We start from the raw sequence: 26,017 nt of genomic DNA on the forward strand, positions 1-26,017 counted from the left end.
CTGAGTTTGATAGTCTGACAAGCAGCTCCACAGGAATCTTTCTTTACTATGGATTGTGACCAGTTTGCGTTAGTCAATAATTAGAAGAGAAGTAAAGGAACCCTTCCATCAACCACAAAGCTAAGAACAGCTGAGCAAATGCAAAAAAAAAGAACAGAGTGATTCTCAGAGGGAAAAAATAATATTTTCATAGCATTGTACCTGAAACACATCTGAAGTTTAAAAATAAGCATCACTGAAACCTACAGGCTATTTAGTCTTCTTTTCTTTTTGTTAAAATTCAGTGTATTGTGATAAAAACCAACCACAGCAGAGGAAATGCTTTATTAGTGTTCCTCTTCTAACAAGTATGTGCATATTAACTATTTAAGAGCTCAGAAAAATAGTGAGACTTATCAGTTTTGATCATGATACGCTATTTGTCAATTTTTAATTAATTGTAATTTTCCATTATATTTTTTCTGACTCTAAACAACCATGAATATGAATCCACAATACTCTACAGCAAACCAAGCACCTCCTCTTAGAGATGCACATAATTACCGTATCAGGTGACAAATGTTACAACTATATTGGTATTACAGCCAGAAGTGGTACAAATGTCCCTGCAGCTAAGACTGCTTTTCTCTTGTTGCCCTTTATATTGAACAGGAAGTCAAAGAAACTCTAAGACTCTGTACCTCTGGCAATGAAAAATTATTGACTCATCCAGCAATTTCTTAAAACTCCAGCAAATTCTCAGTACAGAAATCAGACAGGTGATGTGGCTATCCAGCTCTCATTAATCTGCCCTCTGGCATGTGTCAGTGTTCTGAGAGATTTTTGTATTATGTTTTAATAATGCCTTTCAAGACATATTGAATGTGTAAGTAATTTTTCACTGAAGGACATTTGTGTGGTAGTCCCTAGACATGGGCTAATTATTTTTCCTTGTGTATTTTTTAAAGAATAACCAGCTTCAGCAATGCAAGAGTCATATTTTGACATCACTCAGACTCATGTTATTAGATTTGTTTGATCTTTAGAGGATAGCAAACAACAAATTTAGAAATTTAAATGAACCAACTCCACTAAGTTATTATGTCTATGTTCATTCACCTACAAATTCCAAAGTTATAATGAATAAGAAACAGGGTTGAATTGGATAGAAAAAGAAGCTAGCTCCCTCAGTTGAAACTCCAGAGAGTATATTCAGGGTAATGTTATTTTTTATTTCCACAGTTGCTTCTTTAATAAAGTATCTCAAAATAGTGAAATATCACTGAGAGTAGAGGGGAGATGGAGAGAGGAATCTGTCCACAGTATCTCCAGGGGGGTACATATGCTATTTTTAGCCCAGCTTTGGACTTCTCTAACTTTAATGTAACATCTATTTTTGTCCTCTTTCTGTATCATTAACTGGGTCCTGCCAGAAGAACCTTAATAGCATTGTTTAGAAATGTTCCAGTCCCATGATTTTCTTTATTAGAACCTCTGCCCTCTGCAGAATTATTGACGTAATTCTAATTAGCTTGCAATGCTTACAGTTAGAGAACCTATAGTTGCACAAGTTAAAAAAAATCCTGGATATAATCACTCTAAAGATTAATACAGCCTCAGTATTAATTCTCACTATGTCTGCTCATTTCCAATATAAATTGTATTTGCTATGAAGAAAGGAGAAGTGTGAAATCACTAAAACTGTGCCAATTCAAATGTCTATGGCACACACAAATAAAGCACCAGATAGCCCTGACAAATTCCAATGTTTCAGAGACGACATCTATTTTATTTCTGCTAGTGCATGGGCAATTTGCCTAGTTCATGTAGTAAAGAAAAAGCAGGTCAGTTTTTATAGTGTGAGAATCACCTGAAGAAAGGAATAATCATTTAGCACATCTGCCAAGAAGAAGCACCAGAAAGAAGGATTTTGATGATCTATTTCATTTACTCTTCAATTATATTTTCTTTAACAGATGCACTGCAGGACAAAAGTATTCTGTCAATCCACTGTAGATTAAAATCAACAAATCAAATGGACCATGAATTCTCTTCTGCTTTCTTTGTAGATTTTGAGGAACTATTTAGCTACATCTAAGTCTTTGCTGCCTATCTTCTAAACATGTTTTGTCCTTCTTCATAAATAAAACAGCAAACAAACTTTGTGCTTACTTAACAGAAGTATGTCAGGCCAGACCAGGACAGACAGAATGTTTATTGTGCAGAACTGTGTCGTTTTTAATTTTGCTAATGTCTAGACACAGCTAAATGAAACAGCACATAACCTACCCAACCTGACAGCCTTTCAGGATCTCAGGCAGATGTATCCTAGCAACTATGACAACAGATACTACTTCTGTCCTTCCTCTCCATATTCTTTATGATCAAATCTTTGAAGAAACTTGTTTCTAGAGTTCTCCTCTTTTTCCTCTGCTACAGATTTACTGTGTTGAACAAAAAAATCAGTGAATGATTTTGTTTTGTTTAAATATATGATCTGAAGACTGAATTAGGAGAACACTTGATTTTCTGGCTTCCATTCCTCTATGCAGTAGAAAGCAAAAGTTTCAAAAGATTTTCACTTCCCAATACCTAATTTCCCGATACTGTTAGCACAGCACTGTATCCTATCTAATCTTGTTAAGCTAATGCTATTGGTTGACAGTTCTGAGCAAGCAGCTCTTAGCCACCTGGAAGGATTTGTTTATCAATGAGACACTCAAACTAAGTAACACTCAATCAGCTGCTCAGTGAAAATTTGCTTTGGAAATGAGAGGATTAAAAAACAACAACAACAAAAAAGCATTACTCAGAGAGTGCTTACTCTCATAGCTTCACAAAGTACACACAACTTGACGTATAGACTTACCTCCATCATCCATTGTCTTGCTTTCTGTAGTTCAAACTGCATTATCATGTACAGGTTCCTTCCCATTCACTTCTCACATAGGCACGTCTGTCTCAGCTCCATCATTTTAGCTTTCTCTCTGGTGATATTCATCTTATCTGATCTTTCTTGAAAAAGAAATGGCCAAACGTTATCTTTTATGTTCAATCTGAAAATATGCCCTAGGAACCCCATAGAAAAGGAGCTCTGCAAAAAAAAAAACACACATTACCTTATTTTCAGATAACTTAGTCTCGAAAAACTCTCATCTACATATCTTTGTTTATATGACATGAAATGTAACATTAGGCATATATGCGACTTATTAATCTTCTCTCACATAGAGAGCACTAAAAGCCCTCCAAAATAGCCCCTTTCTGTATGACTCTGGTAACAGTAGTCAGAAGATGTACTTGATCTCTGTCCCATCAATTAAAGTCCTATTGGACAGGTATTCGTTATGCAGCCCTGTGAACCATACAAAGATCTGAAAATGACAATGGAATTGGAATAAAGGTGTATAAAGTGTTTATGGTGCATTCTGGAGGGAAATCTTTCACTGTTGCATTTAAAGAACAAATTGCACATCTTGCCTTCTTAATGGAGTTGGTACAGACATTGTGCTGATTGGCATATCTACTCAGCCTCATGCATTTGTAAGGGCATCTGGAAAGATAGTCCTAAATTCAGCTCTTATTGAAAGTACTGAGAGGGTTAACCTATACGCCAACACATGCAGCATGGGGAATAAATACAAGGAATTAAATATCTGTGTACAGTTTCAAGGTCCTTTCTATATCATGCAAACTCTAATTTTGTAAACTATGTGACTCAAAACATTTACATTACAAACACTGAAAGGGGAAAGATTTGTAACAAAAACAGAATATCACTAACTTTCAAGACAATAAACTTCAATAGGTCAGAAATATTTTGGCACTATCACACTATCTTGAGTATTTACGAGAGCTTTTGTTTAAGTTTCAGACTGTTGGAATCAACAAGGTACTTTTTTGATTCTTTTTTCAATTCACTGACAATTTCTAGCTGACTTTGGGAAAAAAATGAACAGATTTGTAACAGAAACAGAAGATATATCAGGCACAGGTAGATAATGATGTTTATAGCACTGCTCTTCTTTCTGCACTTCATTAAATTTTCACATTTATTAGTGTCTCAGATGGAATAGGATCAACTCTGATACAGACAGAACAAACTGTCTCCTGTTAGGTGGCTACTACAGATGCTTTACATCCTCCAAGACTGAAAAACAAAGTAGTTGCAGTCAGTCTCAATAGCACTGATGAAAGTGACATTTGCTCAGAGGACAGCTATTCATTAAGCTATGGATACAAAAATCAGGGGAATTATAAAACCAAAGGTTAATATTTTAATGCTTAATCTCAAGAATGGCACATTAATAGGAATTCAAGAAAATTAAAATAAGAACAACAACAAAACTTTCTTCTCAAATCAATCTAATGCATGAAGCATTCCCATTCTCAAACTTAGGGTAGGAAAAGCATCTCTCAGCACAGCTGAAAACCACTGCTGCGACTGTCTTATATGTACAAAATGGCAGAAGAGCTGTACTTGTTCAGTATTTTAGCTCCTATACAAGCATAAGGGATCTAATCTTATTTATTACCTTTGATTACAAGATTCTTAGCAAAGAAAAGTAAATTATATTTGATTTTACTTAGAGGTATTTATCTGGAAAGGTTTGTCTGCACTTCACATCAGAAGCAACCTTGCAAGTACCTTTAACGCTTTCAGTGGGATACACAATAGAAAATCCCTACTTTTTTTCCCCAGAAAAGCAGCTGAAAGAACATACAGAAAAAAAGCTTACATGAAAATCTAACTTCACTCAACATATTCCTGTTGCTATTAATAAAGCCAGGACTTCACTCACTGATGTATCAAAAGTTGTAATACTTGTATATGACAATGCGTATTATCCACATTCTGAGCTGTGTGACAGAAAGAAAAAAAAAAGTATGCATCCAGTCAACCTTCACAGCATCTGTTTCAAAATCAGAGACAAATGCAAATTTGCCTAAATTAGTGTAAATAGCATTTTCTACTAAGCCTCTCCCTAATATGTTTTCTTTGCTTAGATTCTATCAGGCATTTCACAGGAATCTTTCATTGTTACTAGTGGGTTCAGTATGATCAAGTAGGTAAATATTAGGAATCATGACCACTTAGCCACTGCTTACACTCTATATTCATCAACACTGATATCAACAACTGAATTTGAAGATTAAAGGTGCTAGACACCAACACTCACTGGTGACCCAGTGACCACACCTACCTTCTCAGAATTCTGCCTGAAAGTTGCAGCCTCATTCTTCTGTGATTTGAAGCTGTGGATCATTAGAAAAAAAATTGACTATGCTGCTGCAAGTGTTTCACTGAACACAGTTGTTAATGAATAACATAGAAATATTACAGCTTATGTGACCACATTTAATTTTTCAGTAAATTTCTACCATTTCAAACTACCAGCATTTATTATTTATACTCATTAAAAATTTAAGCTCCTGATATTTATTTTATCTGAGGTTTGATTACTTGCAAATTTTCACAATAATATATGACCCTAGATCACAACTTTAAGTGCTCACTTTTGTTTCGTTTATCTTAATTCTCAGGACTTCCTTTCCTGTCTCCAACTTCTCTATGAACCCAACAGGTTTTCCTGAGGCTATATCTTCCTCTTCCTAAATTTTCACACTGCTCTTTGAAAATATTCTATACAGTTCTAATACTGAAAACATAGCAAATAAGTTATATAGAATCATGTACTCACTAGCTCAGGTCAACATATGTCTAGACTACTTTCCTTCTGAAAAGCAGTAAACCCTCCAACTCAACTGTGACTCTTTTTCCTAGAAATATATTACAGAATCGCAGAATCACAGAATCATCTAGGTTGGAAGAGACCTACAAGATCATCTAGTCCAACCTCTGACCTAACACTGTTATTTTATCCATATTGCCTCTTCCCTTAGGACAGATATTTTAAACACAGAGCAATGTTCCACTTAGTTTATTGCCCCTTTTTTGCTTTATTTTAAATGTAAATTTAAAGCCACTGACATTGTTCTCAACAGCTGTTAGCAGCCTTCCTGGCCTGTTTCTGAAGACCTTCAAGATTGTTAAGGTCTCTCTTATACCCACACAGGTAAGCTTCAATATACATCTCTTGGTTAGGGAAGAAAATCTTTTTACTTAAAAAAAAAAAATCTGTTAATTTTTTTTTCCTTCATACTCAAAACACTGAGTAGGTTGCTTTCTATACTCTACACTTAGTCTTGTCTGCAGTTTTATTTATGAAAAGTCACTAGATAAAAATAATCCTTTCATCCTATTTCCAGCGTATAATCAGCTTTGTGTACCAGTCTCAATAATTAAAGTAGTAGCTTAACCTTTTTTTCCACTATTATCAGTTTTGCAGTGTCCATCCAGTTTTAAGAGAAAAATCCTGTTCTAGAATGAAGTACAAACGTGGAAGAAGATTCTACTCAATCCAAATTAAAGCATCAACTAAACAGTCTTAACTCCACCCTTACAATTTATTTGATATGGAGGCAGTTGTCACAAATAAACTGAGTTGGGTAATTTTCCACTTTTGGAACAGAATATTCACTTAGGATTCCTTCCCAGGACACAATGCTGTTTGCTGAGTTCATCTGCTAAGATGCTATTTTCCTTTCTAGTGAAAAAAAAAAAGTAAACAAAAGCTTTCCCTGTGGTTTTGATATGCAAATAACCTATCCTTTCCAGAATATAATAGCTTGCCAGCAGAATAGGCTAAAATTCTGAACTGACTTCAATAAGGCTCCCCATTCTAGATGATAAGCATATTTAATGAGTGTTTAAACACTATTAGATAGGCATTTTTGGATGGTCCAGAAAGCTTTTCTTATGTTTGATAGCCATTAGGAGTTTAAAAATAAAAAGTGTCTCACACTAGTCTTAGTCTTCAAGAGAGTTCTCAAAAGAACAACTAGCCAGATCTTGAATGTATCAAGTGCATTACAATTATGACTTCAGTGTTGGACAGATATGTTTAATCTAGGGTTAAGCTGAATGAAGGCTTAATTAGGTTATGAGGAGTTTCACTTTACTATGGTTAGATCGCTGTTGTTATCCTCAATGGTGTATTAAAACTATCTGAAATATGTCTAACCATATTGCACTTAAGTATAGACAGTGGACCATTGAGATACAGATATGCATGACAATCAGGACTTTTCTTATAGCTTTACCATCTTATGACACTTATGGATTAAGGCACAATTAAAGCAAAATTCAATTAATTTGTAATTACTCAGCAATAATGATTTTTTTTTTCTCTGAACATCTGTCAGAAAATGTTTTCATCTTCACTGAACATTAGTCAAACACCTGTTTCTCTGAGCTGTGATGCTGTGGGGAACCATTCTCCAACAGGGGGGTTAATATGTGCTGAAATGGGAATAACTATGTGTGTTTTTATTGACAAGGAAGAATGTGCTAATACAAGAAAACAGCTAACACTTCTTGGAAGCTGAAACATACACATAAATTTCTCTTTCAAACTAAATGAGGTGAGCCACATCAAGCCATCTCAAAATAAGTATCAAGGACCAACAGTAACATTTTTTATCTAAAAGAAAGTTTATCTTCACATTTCATAGTTCTTCCTCTTTTTTTTTTTTTTTGACTTGTTTCATTTTCTATAAAATCAGGACACAAGTATGTCCGAGTAGTAAAAATACTTTCTGCTTTTTCTTGGTTATTATTTGAGACATTCAATTCAGCTCAGACTTCCTATTCTCAATTCTAATTTATAAATGCTACCTCACTTTTATAAGAAATAGTGACTTATAAATTAGATAAAATGTACATGACTAAACTTACAAAATATTAACATTTTTGTTAATTAAAATTTTTTAAACCTATTAATGTCATTAAGTGGTGAAACAGTATGAACTCAGACTTGAGTTTCATGTATTTTAAGGCTTATATTACACACTAGCAGGTTGGAAGCTAAGAGCCAGTCTGCCACTGCTCTAACCTAAATGATGTCAGGGCTAAGGCAAACAGAAATCATCACCTGATGGCTTTTTTTTTAGTAAGTAATACTTAGGTCAATTCATATTAGCCTCCGTTCATAAGATATATGCTCAAATTAAGCTCATTTCCTAGCAGTTATAGCCTTATCAGTGTCAATTTCTAGAGACCAATATGGATCCTGAAAACAGAGAAACAGAGAACCACAGTATGCATAAATGATAATACAGTTGAGTAAATGATACTGGAAAAGTGGTGAATCACTGTGAATATGAGTGTGTGATAAACTGATGAAAGAAATTAACAAGCTGTAATACATAGTTGGTACCCTATTTACCAACAGGAACAGCTCAGCATACATAGAGGTTATATATACTCCATGTCATAAATCACAATGTATTTTTGTCAGTTTTATTCACAATAAATTTACAGGTTACTTCAGCCACATTTACTCCCAGTCATCAGAGTTTGATGCACACTCTCTTTGTGCTTAAAAGGTACGGACAGTTAAGTGACCGACCCCTTTCTTCATTTGAGTGAGTCTGCAGAACACTAGAAATTTACTGTAGACCTCTTAATTATGCATGAAAAACCCAAGGCCTGCATTAAACACAGGGCTATATTTCAACTAAGGAGTGAAGATATATTATCTGAACATAGTCTTCCATCATGAGACTAATGCTAGAATCATGTATGCACAAGTTACTCATTTAACCATACAAAAAACATGTATCTTGTTTTTCCCCTCAAGACACAAGAATATATAGATTGGTGCTGGATGTGAGGGTTTTATTGTACAACTAAGCGAACTGCCAGCTGAGTTGCATTTAGTACATCTCCCACAAACTTGGATAAAGATTAAACTCATTTTTACATCCAAGTGGTTAAATTCTCAAAGAGATAATAGCTTGAGTCACACTAATATGCATTGTTTATCCTGCTGAGCCAGAGAACAAATTCTGTGACTTCACTCAGTGATAAGAAGACAGTATTGCAGTAACAGCTACAGCTAGCTCCTCACTGATACTGATGTAGTACTAGAATCACTGTGATTAGTCTAAGCAATGACTGAAACTAAACTAAACAAGTCCAGAATCTTGAGACCTGTACTTCAGGTGTCCATGGCACCTTATGACAGCATTACTTCTACTTTAATAAAGAGGGAGAAAGAATATTGCTTTTCAAGCAAATAATTGAGCAGTTCCCAAGTTCCAGCAAGATCAAAACAGAAAACTACAGGGATCTCGGAACCAAAAGGATCAGGGCTAATGAGCATCCATTATTTACACCGTCATATAGACACAGACATCTAAAGTGGTCACCATTGTTTGTGAATACCTGGACAATAAGGGAACAAATCCTAAGATGAATGAGTCAAGGCTTCTCTCAAAAGCAGTCAGTCTCCTCTAACAACATTCTCCCAAAATAGAAAGCCTAAATATAAAATAGACAGAATGATATATACGTGCAAATTCTAGAACTAGCAAAGATGGATAAATAACCCTAAAGTCAGTGATGTCTAAAAAAAAAAATAAAATGTAACTATGAATTTGGGAACTATGTATTTGGTGAAAAGCACTGCTAACCTATATTGTGAGGAAAAGAATGACAGAGGACACGTCTGCTCCTCTGGCCCTAAACTCTCAAATATAGCAACTGTAAGAGCTGCTGCAGTCCAAAAGTGTCATAGCCGATAACTAAAACATCCACAACACTGATCACACACTGAAGAGTAGAATATGCACGTTAAGACAGCTACTAAAAGAAGAGAAGCTGCACAACTCTCTCAATATCAAAACCTTAATAATTAAAAAACCAAACCAAAACAAAACAAAACAAAAAACCAACCACATACCTGTATGGAAGCTTATGTTTTCCAGGTGTATTGCCACATGAGCAATGACTGGGGCTGGGCATGCATTCCTGCACCTAAAGTCAGAGAATTGAGACCCTTCAGTTCATAAATATACTTCTGCCATTTATGCACAGTGAGTGTAAGGGAAACATACAACTCTTATTTTTTCTCCACTATAGACTTCATGAGGTATACAGAAATCTAAAGCTAAGGGGAAAGCTGGATAAAAGCGGAATACATATGGGAACAGCCTGTCACAAAGGTAAAGCTGTTAGATAGAGACAATTAACTTTTCTCTTTCTTAAAGTGGTTATTCCTAATTAATTGTCATTTTCTCTCAACCAATAAATGACTAAGAAATGAGGTAAGAAATCAGTCCTTTTTAGTACTGACTGAAGGAATAACTAACTAGAAAACATACCCAGAACAACAGTTGTTCCAAATGCTTTGTAAAAGGTCTATACAGAAGTCTATGTTACTTTCTTGTATGCGTCAATAAGTGAAATTGGTGAAAACATTTGAATGTGCTGTGATTATATTCAGCATTGGTATTTCTGATCATTCGTAGGATTACGCTCTACTGCACACCTGGGATACATACTTTGAAAATTTCTGGTGCATACTACAGAACTTGTCAGCCTCTCACAAGAGACAAATTTTGAATAGCTTAATTCAAAACCAACTAAAGATTATGGCCACTATGTGTACATTTATCATTGTTTTTAGGGGCTTTAGTTATGACTTAATGGAAACCTTGTAATGATGAAACACAGAGTATATACACAAGTGTATTGGGAGTCTGATAACAAAACTTTCAAATATCTATTCTAGCCATTTCAGTCTTAAAATCATACAGATATAAAGAATTAAGAAAGACAATACATGCATAAAACACATGGCAAAGTTCAAATTCTTTTAGAAATTTCATGAAAGAGTATAAAGACAAAGGATACTGCCTTGTAAAGGACAAAAGACTAATTGCTGGCAAGTGCATACCAAGTAAGTTCCAGGAAAGGCCCAAAGCTTGCAAAGAAAACTACAGCCATCACCAGCAGTAGCTGTAATTTAAAATTATAACAGTAATAATAAAGATTCCTTTCATGTCTATTTACATATTTAAGGTTTTTTTTGTAGATTTCTTCCTGGTACTCAGACTAACCTTTTACTGAGTATGGTCTGTCTCAGTCAGCAATGCATACAAAAGCAATGTTTACATACAGATGAAAAAGGTTAGAATATGAAACTAATACTATGTCTTCAGTCAAAAAAAATCACTCTACTTGAAGGATATGGGAAGGAAACTGGCAGCAAATCTGAACAGCCCTGGGAACTGAGCTTGTCCTGTCTATATACAGAGTAACAGAACAAGCAGTGCTTTACTCAATTTTTTGACTAGTCTCAGAAACAGAGAATTGTAAGGAATGCATACATCAACACACCTGACTTTGGAATCAAAAAAGCATCCTCATAAAAACAGATTCCAATCATCTTTGAAAAAAAAAAGATTTGTCTTCTTTCAGTGCAAACAGATACTTAGCTAAGTCATACTACTGTTGAAAATAATCATCATTGATCTAGGCAATTTCCATTTGTGCTTCCTGGAAAAATGTCTACTGCAATTGCAAAAATGCTAGAGATACTTAACTTCAATATTGACATTGTAAACCTATGATGCATGCATCGATTCCAGAGCATTAATATTACTGTATATAGAAAGAAAAAGCATTTGGAAATTTGGAAAACTCATTTTTGCTTATGTAGCAGACTGGTTACATTACTGTACATAATAATAATTTTAGGAAATTCTAAGTAATATTATAATAATATAATTCTGTAATAATATTAGAAGATTCTGAAATGTTATGATAATTGTTAAGAATTATGAAGAAACAGAAGATCAGAGTACCATAAAATTAATAGATCCTCATCCATATAGTAATCAATGGGCACAACACAACGTACTGTCCTGATGTACACCTTGAAACCTAAATATTCCCTAGACAGACATTTTGCAGACTGCAGAGTAGCAACTTTTTTCTGAACTCAGTATGATGCTGTTTGTCTATTTTGGGGAGTTTCCCCAGAGCAATTTGTGTGGCTGCTATATAAGACCAAACTATGTTTTGAACCTTTCTGTAATAATTGATTTTATTATTTATTTATTTGGTCATTTAGTCTGTGACATGATAAACAAGTGACAGACATCAAACTAAGACAAGAGGGAAACCTGTTGCTACTCATAGCTACTTTTCATTAATAATGACGTGACAGTTAAATGGACAATGATTTCACAAATTATTCTTTAGCCCTACTGCTATGCAGTGAACAGTCATACACCTTGCACATCCTGTAAGCGAAATTAAAATGATTAATTAACATGACATATCAATCTATTGCCTTATGCATAGAACGCTGATCCTACTCTTTCCAGATACATATACTTAAAACTCTATCACTCATGTTATATACCACACAACAGTAATGATCTGAAGACCTCAAGATGCAAAAATATTAAATGCAATAACAGAACATCAACAGGCTCATTTTCTATTATGATTTAAAATGTCTTGAGATAAAACTTCATATAGTTGTTCTGATATGTAGTCTGCATATCGAAGAGTCTGTTCAGTTCAGCAGATGAAAATTAATGCCAACTCCTCAAAGATAAGAAGCAACTCAGACAAGCTAGATAAAACAACAGGGGAAAACCAGGAAAAATTATAATCCTGTTTATTTCTTACTCTGGCATTCAGAGTAATCTTTCATGCAGTTCTACTTTTAGGACTTTAATGGGATTTCTATTTTTTAATATGTTTGTATTAGAATCTACTGCTGTTAGAAAGGTTTCCCTCCTTCTATAAGCCTTTTTGTCTATTATTTATTGTTTCAGAATGAAGAATTGCTGACTTCTGAGCAATAACAAAATATTTTTTTTGCTTCTGAGAGCTTAAAATTAAAAATGTGATATATAAAAGATAAAATCTGATGAAAAAACAGATGCATTGATAATTTAATTGCCTTTAGTTCTGTTTTCATTTTTTATACATATGCAAGATTGTTTTATTTTTAGAGATTTGAATGAATAGAGTAGAAGAGCATTCTACGTATAAGACAGAGACAGGGAAGAAATCTGCTGGAAACAAAGAAATCAAGTTGGCACCACTGGTAGAGAAGTTGCTGTAGAAGAAATTGCATAAATGAAGAGATGAATGAACATTGTTGTGCCTTGTACTAACAGCACGCTTAGAAAACTCATTTGCAACTGCCTTTTAAGCACAGACAACATTATTGCCCTGTACTTCTGCAACTGTAAGATAAAATTTAAAGCAAAGTAAAGCTGGATAAAATAGACTTAGGCAAAATAGTGATAATGTTTGTAGGAAAAACCATATTATGTAGAATTAGCTCAAACTACTTTTCAAGTACTCCATATGTCCACTGTCAAAGGGGTCACCAATCTCTCAGAGAGCAAAAACAGCCAGAAATACCTGCAGAGACTGTAAACTTACTTTCAGTGCCAAGAACTCCAAATTGTTGGAGATAGATCCTACTATTTGCCACAGAAAAGAAGAAAAAAGCTACGTTGTGGTTTTCTAGGTCAGCAAGCCAAACTACAGGTACCTCAGAAATAAAATATGAGACTTGAATCAGCAAGCCTTTTTTTTTTTTTTTTTTAACTCGTGTATGTCTTTATCAGAAGACAAAGGCTTCAAGAGAGACTTTCATGGGAGATCAAAATCAACTAAGCAATGCAGCAATGGAAAAAGGAAAATCTAGACTGGTTCACTATAGAGGTAGTAGAGCAGAGCGCATGCATTGACAGGATGGATCTTGTCAGGAAAGAACAGTATGTTCTGAAACTGATACCCATCCATCATGAAGTCATGATGGAACAATGTGTGTCTTTTAAATGAATCCTGAAGGGACAGACCAGGAAGATATGAACAAGATCTCCAGTCAACATCATCAGCAGATAAAGCTAAGACACCTTCATGCCAAGCCAACCATTACTTTGGTCGCATCCAGTGGAAAGCGTCTCTGCAGGGGGTTGCAACTAAGTGATCCTTAAGAGTCCCTTCCAATCCATATCATTCTATGATCCTCTTCATCTTCCAGAGGTTTCTTCTAGACTCTTCAACAGATTTTATCCCTTCCTATTACACACAGCTGTCTGCAATGGTGTAAGCATTTGTCTCTCCACAGAATATTAATGCAACAAGTTAACTTGAGAACAAAAAAGGGCATGAGTAAGCTCTAGCCAGTTCAACAAAATGTGACAAAATGTGACAAAAGCCTATTATTCCATTGGTTCTTACCCTGACTCTCCTATATACAATTTTAAAAGCACAGAAATGAATGGTATAATTCCATGTTGACTTTCAAAGCTCTCACTAATATACATCAATCCAATGAGCATTGGTATAAATTAATCTATTTCAGTTCACACTGAAATACATTCACAGCATACAGTAAGTTTCTAAGATCCAAGAGAAGGAATGAGAGCAAAGTACACAAGGTAATTTCTTAAACCACTGTCCTGTTTCAGAACCGAACATATAAATACGCTAACAATAACAAATATCACCACCATGTAGGAAGGAGCTAAGACTACGTTCCTGAATCTGACATCTGATATTTGGGCTTGTGGTTTGGTTTAAGAATTTCTTTTCATGCACGTAACAGTAAATAATCAATATAAACATCTAAAGAAAATATTGATGCAACAGAAATAAAAGCAATCATTACAAAATCAAATTGAACTGAGCATTATTGATGAAATGTTTAGCTCATCTTATGACTATTATTACTGTATTGTCTAGGGATCCTACTGAATGACAAGGATTCCATTGTGACAAGAGCACTGGAAACAAAAAAAAAAAAGGCAGGGGGAGGAGGGGGGAAAATCCTGGATCATAAACCCTATAACCTAAACACTGGACAAAAGGAATGAGCAACACACTCAGAAGCATAAGAATATAAGCTAATAATACGAATTGGCATAATAAAAAGCAGTCATAACATGCTAGCAGCTTCAGAGAAACACATTCTGAACAGGTAGATACATCCTGTACATATAATTTATTTTACATTTAGAAAACATTCTTTGTCTTATATAAGCAAAAGAAACATTAAGCAAAGGAATCCATCAGTCCTCAATCTATTATGCAAAGGTTCATTAGTTGTAGCCTCTGTATAATATCTAGTGACACCCAGCTTAAAAAATGGTCAAGCCAACCTAACAGGATTTGTTTACCTTTACTGAATAATTGAAATATAGTCATAAGCAAAAAATCATTTTAAAAAACTTCAATGCAAAATGAACTCCATCTGAAGCAAGGAGAATTGTTATTTGGCAGCTTAATTCCACAAATCTGAACTTATTCCTTTAGTATAACAATTTTATTCTTAAGTGAAATCAAGTAGAAGTTAAAAAGTGACCACAGATTTAAAAGTATAAATTCAACAAACATCGTTCTGCAGCAACAAGCTGAAGCAGTGAGGCAAACCTACTGCCATCAACTAGTCAGTTCCTTTCCAGTATCTTAGTTGGACATAACAGATGCCAGATTCCTTCTCATCCATGAAGAAGGAAGTAGGGTATCCTGCTTTTTGGTCTCCTTCTATTCCTCCAGGTTGCTACTGTTTGGAAAGATATCAGCAAACACATTAGGCTTCGAGACAGATCTTTTGTAGACAACTGAACTGGACAGCAGTTTCCACATTCAGTGCATTCTCACAGCTAAATATGTAATATTCTTGTGGCTCTACTTGCAGTTGAGTCATCGAGAATTGTGCAGCTCTTTATAGCAAAAAAAAAAAAAAATGCCAAGGAAAGAGAGCATGAAGACTAAAATGATGGGGAATGCTATGAGAAGACATATTTCATATGGTCAAGAAGTTTGCCACGGTGTGAGTAGCAAATCTTATTAAACAAGGAACTTCTATACTTTATACCTAATAAATGTTTAGAATGCTTACATCTGATTATGGAGTTTTCTCTTTGATTCCTTGAATATACCATTTCAGGAAAATAGGAAAATGCATCTTGTAAGAAAACAAAAACAAACACAGAAAAGAAGACAAAAACAAAAACTGAAAGAAATATAAATTACATTTTTATGAAAAATCAAATATTTTTTGATGTCCCTTGCTTTTCTGGTCCTGTAATGATCACTAACAATTAGCAAATAAATTAAAAGCCACTAAGCAGAAAGCTTTTAAAAATGTTCATACAAACATTTGACCAGGCTCAGATGCAAGTAGGCAGCAGGGCTAATGGAAGAGCATAAAAATGTCACAGTCTTCAGAAAACATCGATCAAGAAGATTCTGTGAAAATGCTGGGACTGGTAGATGTTTTTAGGACAATTAGAGGAAATGGGGTAAAGTTCTTCAAGAAAGTATAGGATAGTTGGGACTTTGTCTCAGTGTGTTCAGTATAACCTTTCATAAATAAGTTTAAAAATAATATTCTTAATCGGTAGAAAGGGGAAAAATCATGCAAAATTGAAAGTAAAACTTGCATGTTACAGCAATTATATAACATGGACTGTATAGCCCAGCAGAGATGACTCCTTCCCTCAGCTGTCTTCTTAGGAGTAAGCCTAAGAGCATGGAGTTAATTTTAAGCAATGGTAAAGACATTTTTGTGCAAATTATTGGCATGCCTTTGTATTAATCCAACGTTGCTTCAAGTGAAGTGGCAATAGGATTCTGCTGACAAGTAAGTTAAGTCAAAGGAAATAAACATGCAAAATAAAGGTTCTACTAAATAGCAAACAGCATCAGCACTGTTAAGTATTTGTACACAGTACCAAAAGTGGCAAAGACCAGCACTTTTTATTGCAAACACATTGTGGAAAGGATTCTCAGTTTTCTGTAGTAATGCTGAAAGACCTCTGCCTCATATACTTTGATTCTGAAATAATCTCGTACACAATGAATGCAACCAGTGATGCAGGCAGACATTAGCAATTTTTTTGCAGGCTTGGGAATTTTATACCATCTTCTTACTCGTCTCATGCAATGTCATATTTCATGCCTTTTAGAAACGAACAGAATGCTATGAAGTCTAGCCCAGCCTGTTTATGGTTGGCATTTATACATAACTTTTTTTGCTTCAGTCTTGCTCCATAAATCTTGTAGATACATATAGGGGACCTTAACATAAGTCTGCAGTCTGCAAAGAGAATTCTAGTGGTGCTTTAGGCAAATGTAATTTTTGTGAGTTTTAAATGCAGTTTTAATTCAACACAATAAGTGAACCAAATAAAGTTTATGCCCTTTGGCAGCCTTCCCCAAAGATTCCATCAACCCCAATAAGGAACAAAAATGTAATACAGTAACAGCCAAAGACCAGAGTATGACTACCACAATGTTTATAAACATGACTGGGAGTTGTATTAGGCAAAATCAAAAATGGACTGCAAATTGTAAGTATTTCTGGCAAGGAGCAGAATGATTCTGCTGGCAGAGGTCCTTAACCCAGAACTGAAATGTTTACTTGTATACTGTGGTTTTATTACACTAATACAGCAACTTAGAAGTATAATATCATGCCTTCTTGTTAGATTTTCTCCCTCCCTAAAGAAAGAATTCCCTAAATGCTTTTTACCTGGATTCTTCAAACACTCAAGAGATTACATTGCAAAGAATCTTATGACCTGGAAAAACAAAAGTTCAATTCATTGTTTTGAAGAAGTTCCAAATGGCAGATGTTACTCCATTGGCATGAAGGAATATCTTCCTCCCCTTATCAAGGAGAATTTGTAAAGAAAATTTTCTATTTTATATTCTATTATGTTCTTAGCTCAGAAGCTGAGACCCACATTTTTTAATTGCAAACCAAAGAAACAAAATCCTCTCCTGAAAATTAAACATGTTTCAGTTCCAGAGAAAATTTTTAGATTATGAATCTCTCCATAAAAAAACATATCATCGTTACTCGTCTCTGAAAAATTAATAAAGAAGTTAAATCTTTCGGGAAATTGCAAGTTTCCTTAAAATTCCATGGTAGAAGGGGTAGACAAAACATTTCTCAGAAGATAAATATTTCAAAATTTTGAAATAAAATATCACCCTTCAAAAACAAATCCAAAACACTTTGCAATTCACCAGAACAGCATGTTAGTAGAGGAGGTTTGTGAATTCCATGCATCTGACTGTAGGCTTGACTGAAAATCAAGAACAGAACTCAGGGTGGTGTAATTGTAGCAGCAAACTGATGATGACCCCAGTCTCCAGGTGCACCAAGGTCACAGAAGACTAGTTAACTGAACTACTCAGAAGAGATTTGTTAGCTCAGCTAGTGAGAAGCATTTAGAATTTTCAGTTTACAGAGACTACATTTACCTAGAAAACAAGTTATTACAAAGAATGTAAGAATGATAATGTAAAAGAGCAAAGAACAAAACAATAGCTTGCTGTTTTTTTGCTGTTTTTTGTTGTTGTTGTTTGTTTTTATGAAAACAACACGCACACACTCACATGCACAAATGCTTCTTAAAGAAGAAAAATTTAATTAAACATTAGCTCACTTAAGAGAGTATAAGGGCTGTCTTCTACGGATGTCAGACTTGGTGGTTTGGTATGAGATAAAAATTACATGACTGGATTGCTGCAGAGCTACAAAGTGAACGGAACAAACAAGATGTGTAAATGCTTGCTTGCAACCATTCTGGCTGGTATCTTAATGAGTTTACAACTTTCAAAAATTCAGTCTTCTTTCAGGTATCTAAGAATTATATACATATTTGTTTCCTGCTATTTCATTTTTCAGTGAGCTACAATAAAAATTTTGAGGTTTCATTTTCATTTACCCATGGATCCTTTCATATTACCTCAATCTCAGTGTCACTGAGAATCAAGTTCACTTTTAATGTCCCACGGTCCCAGGATTCCAAGATATCACTAACCAGTTGTCTTAAAGGAAACATCTCTAGAAACAGAAGCATCTAGCAAGCAGCCTATTGCTAAGTTTCTTCCTCTGAGAAGTACTCCATTGTAAGCACTAGAGAATCATACAACCCAGGGGAATAAGGTCACAGTATCTACGTCAATACATTTCTTAATTATTAACAGTAATTTTATAATTTCATACTATTTCACTATCATTTTCTCAAGACAAAGAGATAATTATTCACTAGATATTCAGAATATGTAAGGACACACAGGTACCTTGCCAATAATTTGTCACCTTCATAGTTAGCTAAGCAATTGACAAATTAATTTGGGTAGTTCCTCTACAGCATCAGTGTTTTCATTTCTCTGGTTATTACATCAGAAGATCTGCTCTTGCCTCTGGGTTCATCTTAGATGTTCTGCTATTTATATTTTTCAGTGATATTTTCAATTGACTTACCTGACTAGAGAGGATTTTTTCATATGTTAATTCATTTATGAATACTATTTCTGCATTACTGTCAAAGAAATGAGCTGGGAATTATGATGTCTGAAGCTGTAATTAAAAAGCTTCAAAATAAAACGCTTTCAAAATCTAAAACCATCAAACATATATCGTAATATTTGTGTGGAAATAATTAAAAATTAGATTTCCCAAAGATAAAATGTTTTTATGTAACCATTGAGGAATAAATGTTTTTGGTTTTAGATTTTTTTTCAAGCTAAAAAGGAAAGTAACAATGGATTTATACGTACCATTCAAATTTAAGGAAAAAAAAAAGTTGTAAATTAGCTTACAGTTGTGCCTCTGAAAAAACACAAGTTTGGCTTAAGCTAGTGGAAAATTTGTCAGAATCACTTAGACAGGAAACTAACATCAAACAGCTTCCTCAGTAGTTCCAAAATACAGAAATAGTAGTTAACTCTAGCCAGCTTCAGTCACAAAAAAAATCAACTTTAGCATTTCTTGCCCACTTTTTTTTCATTTGCCTTTATTCTTCAATCTGTCTTTAAAAACATTCATTGTCTATTCTCATTTTTACTAAAATTCCTATGTAATACTAGCAACAGGCAACTTATCTTTTTCTTGACAGCAGTTTTCAACTTTGATTTTGTTGTTCTTTTTCAAGATACACAATAGTCTTTCACTTGAGGAACACATAACTGGAAGGGTTCTACAGGATCTGTCCTGAAAATAATATCACAGAGAACTAATTGGTTAATTCCATTATATACCAATCAAATTCTACCTAACTCACCACTATTTCAATTAGAAAACTATTGCAAAACTTCACACCTCCAGGGATTTCCTTCTTTTCAGCCTAGAATTTATTCATGGCCAAGTGCATCTGCTTGTTCTTGTGTCAAAATTGTCCTTTACCTATTCATAAATATAATTAAATATCTTTTTAACTTTTGCTTAAGGTCAACCAGACACATTTTTTAAAGCATGGCATTTTTTTCAGTCCCTGAATAGTAAACATATTTTGCACTTCCAGTATTCCAGATCTGATTGCACTACAACCTGTAAAATGCCATTAATATTCTTTCTATTTGGAAATACTCTCTTAATATCTTGTACATTTATATATATACACGCACATACAAACCCCTCAAATCTGCAAATTTGTTTGTAAAATTATTTTTTTTAAATTATCTCTCTTCTTAATAAAGAGCAGACTAGCAACAGATTTCAAAACACTAAGAATTACTAACAATTTAATGTCATGCAAAAAAAAAATTATCCTTGTTTATATTTTACTGGAATCTACTATTTTCTGGGTAAACTGTTGGATTTTTTGAGTAACAATCCAGTGAAAATGGCATCTACTGATTCTTCTGAAATTACATCTAAATTGGTGGGATCTATAAATAGGAGAACTTGGAACATTTTTGCTTAAAAGCAACTAGATTCAATGCCAAAATGATACATAGCTATCTATAATACCATGAAAAAAAAATCAGAAGAAAAACAGAGAGGGCAAAAGAACAATCCTAGAGAGTAGATGTAAGACATTGCGCCACTGAAATGATCCTGCTGAAACCCATTGACAACCACAGTACTGCTAGCTGTTGTTGTACTACATGCATACTTAAACATTTGATGAAACTCCAGCTCAGCTACTTTTTCCTTCTCTGTTTTTTTTTATTTTTCATTTTTTTTATTTTTAAATCAAAGGCAATGTCCAAAAACATTCAGTACTAAAGAATTTGTTTATGGCATTGTTTTACAAAAATTCCTAACAGACAGTGACTATTTTATTGTTGGATGTATCCTTTATTTTATTAATGATGAGAAGTAATCAGTGGAATGCTAAAAATAAACTTGTAAAGAAACCTAGTCTGAAATTTGAATCTGAAGCAAATTCGGTGGTCACGGTAACACCAGTTGAAGATTGACTTTTGCCCATTAGTGAAATAGGCATGGCTCTTTTAAAAAGGTCACAAATCTTTCAAATATAGGCACCATGTTTTAAATTTTGCACATACAAAATATGTTCATGTCACTCAAATTACACGATATGGCAGTGTTATAAGTCTGAGCATTATTGTCAATTAATAGCAGAGGAAAGAGCCCAAAGCTCACGTAAGACTACTGACTGGGACAAATCTTGAAAAGAGACAAAAGGTATAAAACAACAGTTTTCCTGTTGTATGTGGTTTTGTGTGTGCATGTGTGAGAGCGCATATAACAAAAAATGTTTAGAAGTAAGTTCAGATAGTAGCCCATCCATTTGTTCTCAGCTTCTTTTCCAGTTTCATTACCAAAGGCTTTGATTTTAACTGCACGTTAAAATGCAAATTCAAATCCCATATAAACCATTTGTTAGTATGTTGACTGGTTTGAACCAATTAGAAGTGAGAATCACTGTCGAATGTCTTCATTTTATTCTATTTGTCAGCCTCTGGGTACGTAGGGTATTTGACTGTCTCAATTTTTTCCTTAACTTTATAAGATGGGTACAGGCCTGTTCTTCCTAATTTCCTATTGATGCCTTTTGAATAACCATCCCAGTGATTTCCAGCTACTCCAATTATATCTCCAGGTTCCATAGGAATTTCATCAGCAGTTCGTGGATGATGAGCATAAATAGCAATCTGGTTGTGGGCGTTCTGTCCCCCAAAGTAGTAGATATCGTCCAGTGAGTGGAAATATGCTGAAGCATCTGGATGCAATGTCTGCATAATTTCATAGGCAACTCGACAAACCTTGGAAATAAAAACAGAAGAGAAGTCATAAATATTGTGTGTGTGTCTACAATGCATCACGGAAGCCAGTAATCAATGTGTAACAACTAAATTTCACAAAATGAAGATAAAGGTTTGGAATGTTCAGTGTCTTTAAAAAAAAAGATAATTGAAAATACCATGTATTTGATAACAAGAGGCATGCAATTTTGAATAAGTATTCTTGAGATCAGATTTAGCAAATAAATACTTACAATGGTCTACTTTTCTGTAAAAATTGAGAACATTCATACGAACACTAGTCCTTCTGTCTTTTAAAATGAATGATGCGTAGCCAAATGTAAAAGCAAATTTGTTTTCATTTTCTACCAGCAATAAAAAAGCTTATTTTACTTCTTGTTGAACCTTTAGCACTTGCATTTTCAAAATTTACTCTGCAATAATGGAGCTTTACATTTATGGGGGAGTTGTTTGTTTCTTTAAGGAAACTCCAATTTTCACAAACAGTTCCAGGAGCCCATGGCTTTAAAATGCTGTTAGTATTTAGAATAACAGTAAAGTTATGACTGCTGGCAACTTGGAAGAGAGCTAAATGAAACAATTCCACTAAGATGATGACATTAGTAAGGAGGCAGATGCATTTTGAAGTTCACTTATGTAACATTTTATAAAGGGAATTTTCTTCAGACTGAAAACATCTCCCAACATCAGAACCATGTTGTGTATCTCAGAGTTGCCAGAAACATAGAAGACTGCCGCTACATTAAATGAAGCCCTTTACAACAACATTGGTCAGAAAGCTCTTCTTTGTCAGATGTCTGATTTGATTACTGTGATCTGACTTTTAATCTAGATTATATCTTTCTCTGATTTTGTGTAATTAAATCTTTAGTTTAATATAAAACCTGACAAACTAACAGTACTGTAGACTTCTTCAATATGAAGAACCATTTAAACTTTTTCTTGACTTCCAATCTGTAAATATAGTAAAGCCTTTTTTCCTTTTTCTTTTCTCCATCTGAAGATAAGGTGAATAGGGCTTTGCTTTTATCCCTCTTCATCTGATCTTTGAAATAACTTTTCAGAAGTAGCTTTTAGAAGATCAGGCAAAGTTAATTATTTTGAAGTACTTGTTATACCCCATAATATAGAAAAAAATTTGAATACTATCACACTGGTAAGAGGTTATTTTATAGCTTCTGTGGTTGTTTTTTATGTTTCGTTCTCTGCATGTGTATGCACCCCATGATGGGGAAACACACGCACTGTGAAAGATTCTAAATCTTTTCAGTATAAGTGCTTTTTAGTCAGTGTAAGTGTCCTGCATACCTGACAAAACATGCAACATTTCTTCTCAGCAATTACTTCCTTTGTAGCCCTGAACCTAGATAACTAAGCTGGAAGCTGTTGATGGTAGTAGACAAAGAATCCACATGCAGAAATATAGTTAAAGCTAAGTAAGCCAGCCTCCTATTTTTATTCATAGATTTACTTGTTTTGCAGCCTGTATACTTATACGTACAATGCAAAACACAAAGACTAATAAGTCCTGGAAGGAAAAGAGATTATCAGGAAAAATAAGTCAGGCAGACAGAGCTACAATTTCATCTAAATGAAGACTGAAGAGACAAAAAAGCTATTTGTTTTAATGTGCAATCTTAATTCTGCAGCTGTGTTATGATTTGTGTGTGTTACTGCCATGTGGCTTTTCTATACATTTCAATTAGCGCGACATTACTGAAACGGTGCCAAGGTAGGTTATTTCCCTGGATTCCACGTCATTTGACAGGCCTAATTTCTTTAGCAACAATATTTTAATGGAACCTCTATTCTTTTGTTTATATCAGTATTCATTTAGTTTTGGTAGCACAAAAAAATTAATATAGGATTAAACCCTTTAGGAAGTCTCCTATTTGAGTATACTGTAATTTTCTATTAGTGCCTCTATAGTGAAGATTTTGACTCTTCCCTCCACCCCAGAATAGAAAAAGGAAAAAAGTCAGCATAGATTAGACAGTCCAACATCACACTGGAAATAAATTAGACTATGTTCTCATCCTTACTTTCTCTTCATAAAGATTGGATACAGGACAGTCATTACTAGCATGATTTTGCTAACATTCAAGCCAAAGTGACTGCCAAACTGTTTATTTCATTGATGCAAGGACAGTGACAGTAGGTAAAATGTTACAGACCAAGCTTTAATTCCACAGAACTGAAATCTTTCTCAACAGCAAAAAAAAAAAATAAAAATCCAACAGATCTTAGAAAAGCACAATATAAGAAAATACTGTAGATGGCAATATTTTGGACACACACCAATGCCAGTCCAATGCTGGACTTGTGCATATCCAGCAAAATTGGCGCAAAATGATTTTTGAGGAGTTTGAATTACTAAAGCAGAAATTGCATAGAATAAATGACAGAAATGGTTAGACCCAATTCACTGTTCTAGTTATTGAGAGTTACAGTCTAATACAGTATTTCCTAGGCTTTAGCAGAATTTTCTACATTTCTAGAAAACCAAATATGTCATCCAACAAATGTGTCTACTATTAAATGCAGGGAGATGGAGAACAAGGATGGCACTCAAGGATACTGTGTACCCCAAAGGTACCCTCAACATCGGGTTATAAAACCAGATGACCTCCAGAGGTCCCCAACAACCCTGATCACTTTAACTATACTAATGTAGTTCAGCATATATTCTTCTTTAGAAAAGGTCCCATGAGCGACAAATCAATTACAACATATTGTCGATTTGTACCTATATGTCGACATGTTTCTTCTATGTTTATAGACAGTGTTTCATTTAAAAAGTGGAAAACTTTTACTTCAAAACAGCTATCTGAACATAGTACTAGCAGAGAATGTTTTAGATTTCTTATTAAGAAAAGGTTTTATCCAAGAGCGCATAATTCTTTCAGAATATGAACTACCTATATACTGAAGCATATAGAGCATTTAAGACATATATAGCCCTAAGTCTTAGTTGACAATCACCTCTTTCCACTGAATGCATATCAGTGTGATACTTCACCTAAATCAAACGTTTATAGAATTGGATGGTTCCTTACAGGATTTCTTTGTGAGGATTTTTACTTTGGAGCTTATTCATGTCTTGCCCTGAAGTAGCTTACGTCAGTAACCTTCTAAATATGATTAAAAAAAAGCCATTTTCTTTGCAGGGTGTGGTGAACAGTGAAAAAAATGCCTCCATAAGTGTGACTGAGGGGGGCTTTTCTATTTCTTTTCTGGTTTTACTCTCTTCTTGCCATAGTAATGCAATTAAGAATTTTGGCTGTCAAGATCAATATATTGCTCTATTGATCGTATCTTAGTATTAATATAACGTTTGTTATCTAATTTTCATTACAGCGCAGAAGACAATTTACATTTGAGGCTACAGAAAGTTTTGTTTTGAAGTGATTTTTAATTTTCAATTTTGTGCCCACTTCCACATAATGGTACAATTGTATGCAATCACAATCTATCACCATCTATAGTAGAATGCTTTCCTAACCAGAGTGCTATCTAGGAGCATACACGATGAAGGTAGATTAAAAATGTTCACTCTTTGATTTCGATATTTTGCCATAACTGAAGCAGGTGTGTCACCACACCTGACAGAAAATATGCCTTCTCTGGTATTTGGTGCTTTATTTTTGTTGTTTTTTGTTTGCTTTGTTGTGTTTTTTTAAAAAAAAACTTCAAACAGCTTTTAAAAACATATTTTCATGATACATGAAATTAATATACAGTATGACATCATAAAGAAGATGCCAACAGTGACAATATGATGTAGTTTTCCAATGGACTCCAACTTGCTTCATCGGACCACTCAAGAAAACTTACAGCATATAATTATCTGCAACGAGAAGTTTCTATAGCCTGCAGTGGTTAGAATTCACATTTACTGTCCTCCCACCAAATTGCTAGAAATATAATAGACACTGAAGAGAAATCAAATGTCTCCTTTCTTCATTCTTTGCCATTCCTGCTATCAACTGAGGCAACAGCAGATGCGTTTAAGTTGTAGCAGAGTGCCATGAACTACAGAATGGATGGATACAAGTTATATATTGACTTTATGCAAAGTTTAGAAGTGTTAAACATTTTAAAGTATTTTTACTTCATTCAAAT

The 26,017-nt window shown here is 34.3% G+C and overlaps 1 protein-coding gene and 1 long non-coding RNA gene across 7 annotated transcripts in view; both read right to left on the reverse strand.

The window, feature by feature from the left end:
* Window positions 1-9,308, reverse strand: part of LOC121070404 — a 68,040-nt gene extending 58,732 nt beyond the window's left edge. Inside the window, exons 1-3 of the long non-coding RNA XR_005820053.1 lie at window positions 9,269-9,308; window positions 5,184-5,235; window positions 2,849-2,994 (exon numbers count right to left, since the gene is read on the reverse strand). This is a non-coding gene — a long non-coding RNA (uncharacterized LOC121070404). The remainder of the gene's footprint in view (window positions 1-2,848; window positions 2,995-5,183; window positions 5,236-9,268) is intronic.
* An 11,508-nt stretch (window positions 9,309-20,816) lies between these two features.
* Window positions 20,817-26,017, reverse strand: part of FUT8 (fucosyltransferase 8) — a 141,836-nt gene continuing 136,635 nt past the window's right edge. For all 6 annotated transcript variants that reach the window (XM_040557517.1, XM_040557516.1, XM_040557514.1 and 3 more), the window contains one exon: window positions 20,817-21,895. In XM_040557517.1, the coding sequence (XP_040413451.1) occupies window positions 21,578-21,895 (318 nt within the window). In that variant the 3' untranslated portion in view covers window positions 20,817-21,577. The remainder of the gene's footprint in view (window positions 21,896-26,017) is intronic.

This window comes from Cygnus olor, chromosome 5 (assembly GCF_009769625.2).
Source record: "Cygnus olor isolate bCygOlo1 chromosome 5, bCygOlo1.pri.v2, whole genome shotgun sequence".
In the NCBI taxonomy this organism is placed as follows: Eukaryota; Metazoa; Chordata; class Aves; order Anseriformes; family Anatidae; genus Cygnus; species Cygnus olor.